At 41.0% G+C, this 9,369-nt stretch overlaps 1 protein-coding gene across 1 annotated transcript; it reads right to left on the bottom strand.

Annotated features, from left to right (window-relative positions):
* Nucleotides 1-3,693: 3,693 nt before the first annotated feature.
* On the bottom strand, nt 3,694-4,301 carry LOC123165181 (BTB/POZ and MATH domain-containing protein 1-like). Its single transcript, XM_044582812.1, has one exon. It carries the CDS (start codon nt 4,222-4,224, stop codon nt 3,694-3,696), a length of 531 nt encoding a protein of 176 aa, XP_044438747.1. The 5' UTR covers nt 4,225-4,301.
* Nucleotides 4,302-9,369: the final 5,068 nt, after the last annotated feature.

Genomic DNA, 9,369 nt, shown 5'->3' with positions numbered 1-9,369 from the left:
CTGCATGTGTGGCTGCTTATTCCTTCCTAGGTGTTGCCTTTGCAAGGAAACTTTCTGCATGCTTGACTTTCTCTCCCAGAGGAATCCCTCCTTCTAGATCTCATTGTAGCTTTTATGTGAAAGTGGCTTGATCATGGGCATAAGCAGAATGCATTCAATTTCATTGGTGCGTGCAGAAGAGCAGTGAACTTGGAAGGATTTCTATTCCGATGTGATCTACGTGGTCTATGCCCGAGCAACATTCCTAAATATAGCTCATCATGCCATTCTTTTTGGCCCATGGCCACATCAATGTGGATGTTCCTATTAAAATAAAGGTACATAACTGATATTTTCTTGGATTATTAATTTTCTCAATTTTGTTGCTCGGGTTTGTCTCCCGGGATTTCGTTTACTGTGAGATGCTATCGACACACATAGGCACACATGCCTAATCTGTTCTAAGGTTCAGTTTCTGGTCACTTCAGTGAGGTTTTTCATCAAAGAATCTCTTTGAACTCATATTTTGTACCTTTATATTTGGTTGTTGGTTGTATACCTTTAATCTGCTTTGTCGAAGGTTGTTGGCATAAAACTTTAGTGCTTCGTTGTTCATCAGTCTCATTCCCTCGATAAGTAATATTGAGGCAATAAAAAATAGGTGAAATTCTAGGAAACATGAAGAAGCGGGGGAACACGATTCAGTTGTCATTGGAAAATAGTTTCCATGGCTAAATTACATTATTTTCGGGAGTAAAGTCGAGTGCTTAAAGCTTAGGCTAATCTATACCTTGATTACAAATTCTACATTCTCCTCTTTGAATGTCATTTCTTTTGCTGATGTAATTGCATGCCTTTGTTCCAGGACTCTTGAGTCTGCCACTTCGTCTGCTCTGGGATCACCCCAATTGCTAATTTGATGCACATATAAATGCCTAGATCTAATATGTCATCTGCTTCATGATACTACTGTTGTACTAATTAGTATCTGGCAAGGCCTTCAAGTTCTGATGCAACTTAGAACATCCCTCTTGAAGCGGAAGTCTCGTTGACAATAATAAAATTGTAACTTTGAATTTAGGAGTCACTTACCCTCACTAGCGTGTTGGTGAATTGGCAAGATGACTAGCTACCTAGCATATATTTCTTACAAGCTCAAAGTTGGTTGTCCTAATGTATTATTGATTAGAAACAATAATACAAATTACCGATACACCTGACTGGAAGAGTTGTGACCAACATTACTCTTGCATTATCTGGACTCTAAAATATACAATAAAATCCAGTTACAATGTTCATCATTAAAACGTCAACTACAATATTGCCTTATTAGTTGTGTGGGTATTAGTTCTGATAATATTTCTTTTAAAATGAAGCTTAGAATGATCAAAATATTACATTCACAATGGCCAACCAGTGAACTACTAAACTTTGTTATATAAAAATCCTACTGAATATCTTCACTCATATTAAGTATTACAGGGCTTTCACATATCCTGCTCGACCGGACAGCGGTGGTAGTGAGTAGATGAGCATGGTGCGGAGGTGTGGTGTTGAGCCACTGATGGAGGCACTACATTGTCAGGATGTGTCCGTCATGACGCCAATGAGGCATGGCGCCATTTGTTCTACCGAAAGGTGCTGCAGTTAGGCGGTCTCTTAGTCCTTTATCTCTATTTTGTGTCGCTGCTTCTACTTTTGTTGTCTAATGCATGTATTTTGAGGATTTCGTTCAAATGTCTCTATTAGTGAATACTGTGTTCTTATGTATTCCCAAGAAACTTTTTGTTTTGACAACAATTGGTGAGTTAGAACTAAAAGGGACCATACATCAGAGAATCATTTGTAACTCAGTTATGCAAGCCAATTTAAAATGTTCGTCACATTATTGATTGATGGGTTATATAGTCCTCACATTATGGTACTGTATAAGTGATTTTGAATGTGTTAGTAAGCCTATTTGTATCTTTGAATTAATCTTCTCCTACTAACATATGCTAATGTTGATGTACATGGCTCACTGAATGCATAACCAAGCTGAGACCAGGACCCAAGTAGCCATTCCAATGTGCTTAGATAAGATTGAAGCACACAAGACTGCCTCAAGAGGTGCTCCACGACCGCGCCCAACCCCTAGTAGGAAGCAACGCGGCCGCATTTCTAGTGCCTATGGAAACAAACAAGAAACTAGAAGGAAGCATGTGCCAATATCAATGGAATTTTTGCTACTATCAGTTTTACCAAAACAAAATGTGATTCGGATTTGAGTTTTCTTTTTCATGGAACCAAATTCAACTTAGAATGGGAGCAATTGTTTTTTCTCTAGATGCATATTCCCAATTCTGTTGAAGCATGTGTATTCATGGCAGTAAAAATAGTTGTGCTTTTGATGGAAACAATTTTTTATATAACGTTATTTGGTGAAATCAATATTGTGATAATTATTTTTGTATAATATATAACTTCTACTAAATTAAAGCAAACCTAATCAATGTGGTAGAAAATTCTGCGATCATTGTAAATATTTTTTTGCGCTGCATGATTCATGTCGTAATAAATACTGCTTCCTCCCCTACTGTCGCATGCTTCCTTTCTTAATCAAAATTGAATTCATCACAACTTTCTGCATCAACTATCAGAAATCAAGGCCTCACAAATCAAAGTGAACCATATTCATCTATGTGCATTCATTCTCTACGGCAGGGAAAAGAATTTCATACCCTAAACCTGTGCATCTCAGTACCGTGAAGGCAGACATCGCCTCTACAACTAAACGCCAGTGCATCACTTCTCAAAAAGCAATGCTTCCATCAAATTCATCGCCCCCAATTTTGATCTTCTCTCTCAACAAACGGGCGTACCATGAGCTAATGTAAAACAATGCATCAGTCACTCTTGACATCAACTCATACGCCCCCCAATACACATGAGCAGCACTACAGAAACATGGCAAAACACTAGAAATCATCCTTAGTTTATCTGTCCGTCGCCATTATGGACAATCTGATATGGGAGCTACTTATTGGACCAATCTACAGCACAACCTCCTGTTTTGGAACTAATCCCAGGCCATGGACAATTTGGATCGGTTGAAGCAGAACGATGAACTGAATTGTAGAACCCACGATACTCAGTCTCAAGGGCCAGGTGCGCCATTTTTTCTTGAACTGGAGATAACCACACAACAAAGAAGCAGCGTCCGAGGGGAGGAAGAAACAACTAGAGAGAGTGAGAGAATGACCCGAGTGTGGGGTCGTGGGTAGCGGGAGCAGTTGGGAAGCACTCAATTAGGGGCTACGGTAATCTCGCATGGGCCTGACGTACATCATGCTTCCAATCTAGGGGCCTACAACTAGACTGATAGATGCAATCTATCAGTAGTCTGATGCCTAGCGCTGCCCGTAACAAAAAGCTGCATGCAGTAAGGACAACAAATCCAGTTCAACATTAATCCTGCATCCCAGCAAATACAATAACATAGGAATCACCCAACTAGTTCATATTCTGATTCCAGCATGGATATACTAGATAGTTTTGCCCTGAGCCCGAGCCACTGAGACCTACATGTACCCATACACACGGCAATAGGTAACAATATAGATACTATGATAATATCTTTGACCGCTTTCAGCTCGGCCGGCAGGAAGCTAGCAGCCAGCTCCCTGAGAACAGATGGGCAGCTATTCTTCACATGCTCGTAACCATCACTTGCCATCACGCCTCCAAATTGGAAGGCGAAGCGAGGAACTCAAAACAGGCCTCCTTGATTCTATGCAAGCCGTGCTGCTCAGCTAGAGCCAAACTAGTCGCCACGACGTCAGAGTCAATGAGGTTGCACAACTTCTCTTCGCATATCAGCTTGAGCCTCTCAATATTGTACCTGTCTGCCGCAACAAGTAGATGACCAGCCATCGCCACGTCTCTTCCTGTTTCACCCACATCAGTTGTCTCAGGAACAGGCAGTGAGTCCGTGTAAATGAAGTGGAGCAAAGACTTGAACACGTGACTTTCCATATCGCTAATTTCAATCAGACTGTTCCCACTCTCCTTCATGGGGCCAAAGAGCTCCGCTCTGAATACTGATGACCAAGCAGCGAGCACGGACCTATGGGCCAAGAAGCTTTCCCCGCCAACCCGAAAGGTCACATCAGCTCCATCAATGCTGATGAGGAGGTCACCGAGATGCTGGTGCAAGTTACTTGGAGGAACCGCAATAAACCGATTAACTTTACGTACAGGCTTCATAACCGTAACATCACACCTGATGCTGAAACTGTCGTCTCTTAGATGCACTGATCTCTCGAGATCAGCAGCCTTGATAAAATTAGGAACAACCCTAACGCCCACACGTGTGGTGGGAGTCAAACCCGCTCACACGCTCTATAGCACACAGACTACGCCATGTCACCGCATGCATGCATGTGGAAATTTTTTTGGATTTTCTGTTTTCAAAATGTTTTATCTCTTAAATGAAAAATCCGATTGAAGATCCGTTTCCGCCATTATATCCCTCGCGACGAGATCTTCGAAACTAGATCTCATATCAATATATTTCGATGAATTTTTTGGTTAAAAGTTGCCATGTCTATTGCACATGAATTGTCATGATGTTTACCCTGAAGTTGTCGTGATATGTTTCAGCTATTTTCTTCTACATTTAAAAGTAAATTTTGATATATTATAAAACAGAGAACTAAGAAACTAGACTTGCCATGCACCATAAATTAAAATTGCCATGATACATGCACTTAAAATTGCCATGGTTCATACAAAAAAATATTTTCATGATGAAAGTACTGGAATTTTCATCATCAAAAAACTAAAATTGACATGATCTACAAACTATAATTGCCACATGACAACTTTAGTTTAAGGACTATGTCAACTACAGTGTAAACATCATGGCAATTTTTGGGGAAAAAAATTCGTCAAAACATATCAACATGGGGTCTAGTTTTGAAGATCTCATCGAGACAGATTTAATGGTAGAAACGAATTTTGAAATAAAAGATTTTTAAGCCGAAAACCAAAAAGATTTCTGCTAATGTCATCTGTTCATACGTGACAAAATGAGTGGTGATGAAGGCGTGTGGACGATGTGCAAGCGCCCACACGTGTGGGCGTTAGTTTTTCCGAAAATTAGTGAAACCCTAGTCTGAATCTTTGCTCCGGAAGATATGTTCTTCGGTGATCTTGGATTTTGATTCCACTGGTTCCCCATCCTTGTCAAGCAGACTAAATCTAACTTTCGCCTTCACTTCCTTCGCAACAACAGAATCAAGAGCTAGAAAAACAGATACGGAACCGGCTTGGGTGTCGCAGCCGTTTGGGAAATACCACACAACCCAGTCGTGACCTCCAACACTGAAAGGGGTAGATTTCACGTAGTTTCCATGCTCGATTTGCCCCTTGATTCTTGAGTACCCGTCTATCTTGATCACATATGAACTTCCCTCAGATGACGCTACAATGGCAGCAGGGAGATCGCGAAGCTCCGCCATTCCGTTGGTGGGCTAGGCAGTTGCAGGGAACGCGGGTCGAGGCAGCGTCCCCTGGCCGGGGATGGACCGACCGTCGGGGTCGAGTTGGGTCGATAGCTGGGACGGTGGTGTAGAACGGCGCTGGGAGGGAGATGGGAGGGAGGAAGAGGGGAAAACGGAGGAGCAAAGATGCCGTCGTCGCTGCCGCTGCTAGCCGTCGACGGTCCTCCCCTGCCTTCACCACGCCGTCAGGGCGCGTCGCGGCAACGGGCCGCGCGTCAGCGAGTTGCCGGGGGGCAGCTCATGTCGAACGCGGCAGCAGTTGCCGTCGCGCGCTGGGACTAGGAAGAAGACGAGCGGAGGACAGGGAGGGCGGCGGCGGCGGCTGTGAATACCTCACGAGATGCGGCTAGGGTTGAACTTTTTTTTTTAGACGAGGCCAGGGTTGAACTGGGAGAGAGAGAGAGGCCTCACGGCATGGTGGGTCGAAGTTCGTGGGCTTAGGACCTTGGGGCCGCAGTTGTTGGGTTTATCCATGGGCCATATTCGAACTTGGTAGCTCAGCATGTGTAATCTTACAGCCGTTACTAAAAAAAAGCAATAATCTTACTGCCTCTTCTAAAACAAAAAGAAATAATCTTACAGCCTCTTCTAAAAGAAGAAATAATCTTACAACCTCTTCTAAAAACCAAAAGCAATAATCTTACAGCCTAAAAAAAATCTTACATTTTTTGAATACGCAAAGTTTGCATATCTTTCATCGACGGATAGGAGAAAACAAAGTAACAAAGAGGAGACGGATAGGATACAACACATCACACACTCGCCCAAGCATATACTCCAGTCATGGAAGGCAAGGAAGTGAGATCCAGAGTAGCTAGGCCACTTCACGAACAAAGCCGGCACCACTGTCGCGCGGCCACACCACCAGGACAAAGCAAATCAATGCACCCAACCTTGAAGTGTCAAGAAGAGTCGGCAAGTGGGTTGTAGAATCAGATCGGGCCTAAGGAAGAAGTCATGGAGGAAGAGCCGGCAATGTCGTACATTGCGATCCGGATGCCCATGCCCTAATTAGCAGCCCAAAACCATGCATGCCGCCCACATCACCAATTTCAACACGGAAGACAGCACAAGCAGTAATCTTATGTAATCAATCGATTGAGAGTTTAGGGCTCGAGGAACACTGGTCGCCGTCGGGATACCTTCCATCCCCACACCTCCCGTTACCATCTTGGCGCTGAGATGTGGGGGTCTTAGTCATCAAGAATTGTATGGTCTTCGCCATCATATAGTGGTGTTTTGCGAATAAAATTACTTTGGTTTTTCTTTGGGGGTGCCATGAAGGCAGAGAGGTTTGTGTTATCGAAGAGTCAATTATTCATATATGATAAGTTTAGATTAGTGTACCATGTTCTTTTTGTTGGTTTGATTTTTTCTTTGACTTAAAATATTTTCTCGACACTATGGTGATAATCTTGTGGTTCAACGCTATGCACTCCTAGAGGATCATTCCTGCACCAATTATGTTTCTTTCTCATGGCTTCCGGCGATTCATGTTGCTAAAAAAACCTTTTTGATAAACAAGCTCATGTGGGTAAATGAGTGGAAGTATCACAGTTCCTATCCAATTGCACTCTCTTTGCAGTAATTCATTTTACAAGATTGATACCATGGAGAAGATGGTTTCAAGATATTTCACTTGTAATTCTTAGTTATATGAGGTACTTTGTAGTTTTTGGATCTTGGATCCGAAAGCATTGCATCTATACAGTAATATCTTGCTACTATGAAAAAATATATAGTTATTTCTAAAAAACAATAATATTTCTTGCTAAAAAATAACTTCTTACTTAAAAATAACAATTTCTCAAAAATCACAAGTTAGGGTACAGGTGCAAAGGTTACCTCAAACTTCTCTCGTGGTCCCCCGTAAAAAAACGTGTTTCGTGGTGCATCTTTGAGGGTGGTGACGCGTGACACAATGCATATAAACCACTTGTCGTCACCAGGAAGTTCATGTGTATTTTTTTTAAGGATGCATTTTTCTCGTGCGGTGTAAATTTCAATCAAAGTTATCTAAATCGAGTGTCCAAATTGCAAACAGATTTCACCGTAACATTTGTCGCGTCCATATCTTCAAAACTAGTTCTTGTGTAAATACATTTCGGTGAATTTATTTTCAAATGCAGCTTGTACTTCCAATGACAACATACTTGTACTTCCCATGGGTAGTGAACTCATGTGTAATGCAATGTGTAGCCCTCTCATAGTGCAATTTATAGTCCTTGGTGTAACATGTGCTTCTCACATGGTGTAACATGTATTTGCTACGCAATGCACCCTTAAATCTCGGGTGCAATATGTACTTTCAGTGTGGCAACGTGTACTACCTGGTGTAACATGTTCTTCTCGCCCGCTGCAACCTATGCTTCATGTGTTGCAACTTGTATTGCTAGTACAACATGTAATTTGCATGTCTTGCAACATGTACTCCAAGTACGAAGTGTACTGTTACTAGCACAAGTTGATAAAAGCTGGAGAAAAGAAAAATAAGTGAAAAACAAAGGAAAATAAAAACCAAAAAAAGGCCAAAATCGGGGCCCACCATGCAAAAACCAGAAGAAAAAACACATTTCAAACCCTCATTGCGGCCCGCGGTGCCTTTCTGGTCCACCACGCGTTAGATGGCCTGGCCCATGCATAACTTTGGGATAACCTCCGTTTAGTTGCTCTCGACTTTCTCCTACTTGGACGCTACTATGTCTACGTGTCTCTAAGAAGCGCATGAAGGGAGGCTCGCCTACATTGCCTGCTCATGGTGGCTTAATTCCGCCCACTAAGCAAGCAAAGTTTTCTTTTCATTTTCTATGTATAAATCCCAAAACGTTTTCCTCACTATTTCATATAATGCACTACCTTTGTAAAGAAATATAAGAATGTTTAGATCACTAAAGTAGTGATCTGAACACTCTTATATTTCTCTACAGATGGAGTATTTAATAAAACGCCAGTTTTAGAAGAATGTTTCACGAAAATTGGCGTCTAATTAAAAAATTAATTTGGATTATTCAAAAAATGACCATGTAACTAAAAAATGTTCGGGCTCTTAATAATCTCGTATGATTTAAAAGTGTTAACATATTTAAGAAAATATTTAGTAGATTTAAAACTTATTCATGCATTTTAAAAAAATTGAAAAGTGTTCATACATTGGAAAAAATGTAGTCTGCTTATAAAAAAGTGTTCATCCCTTCAAAAAATGGTACCATATTTGTTTCAAATGTTCGCGCATTTAGTTCCCCTCTAGTTCCCTCCACATCAGGTGGAATGAGAAGCCCTATCACTGAGGTTCATTTCTGTTCTTACACACTCATACTAGTCTTCTTTTTTTAGGGGAGTAGTCTACCTTTTAAAATATGTTCATGTGCTTTTAAAAGTATCCACACCTTTAAAAAATGTTCATGTATTTTTTTAAATGATTGCGCATTTAGGAAAAAATGTTTATGTACTTTTGAGAAGTATTCAAGTATTGTAACAGTTATTCATGTACTTTTGGAAAAGTGCTTAAGCCATGAAAAGAAACTCATGTAATTTCTGAAAAATGTTTATACTTGTTGTAAAAAGTTAAAGTGGGAAAGTGCAAAAGAAACATAAAAAGGAAAAAAATAGAAATATAAACAGAAAAAAGATAGAAAATAGAAAAGAAAACAGGGAAAACATTTATAAAACGGACAAAAGTTGTTTCCCAAAAATAATCCGCATGCAGAACATCATAATGCTGGCTACGGGTGATATATAGTCTTTGCGCTCCTGCTTGACGTTGGTGCCTCAAACAGGTTGGGCAAATGCCTAGAACGTACATGAGCCAGCCATGGCGCATTTCATTAGAAGCGTAACTTGTTTTAAA

This window comes from Triticum aestivum, chromosome 1D (assembly GCF_018294505.1).
Source record: "Triticum aestivum cultivar Chinese Spring chromosome 1D, IWGSC CS RefSeq v2.1, whole genome shotgun sequence".
NCBI lineage: Eukaryota > Viridiplantae > Streptophyta > Magnoliopsida > Poales > Poaceae > Triticum > Triticum aestivum.
Note: the sequence above shows the minus strand (reverse complement) of the source record. Positions and strands in the feature narration are given on the sequence as shown.

What these genes read in the sequence shown, in the direction of transcription:
- LOC123165181 (XM_044582812.1), bottom strand. Translation starts at nt 4,224, where the DNA reads ATGAAGCCTGTACGTAAAGTTAATCGGTTTATTGCGGTTCCTCCAAGT.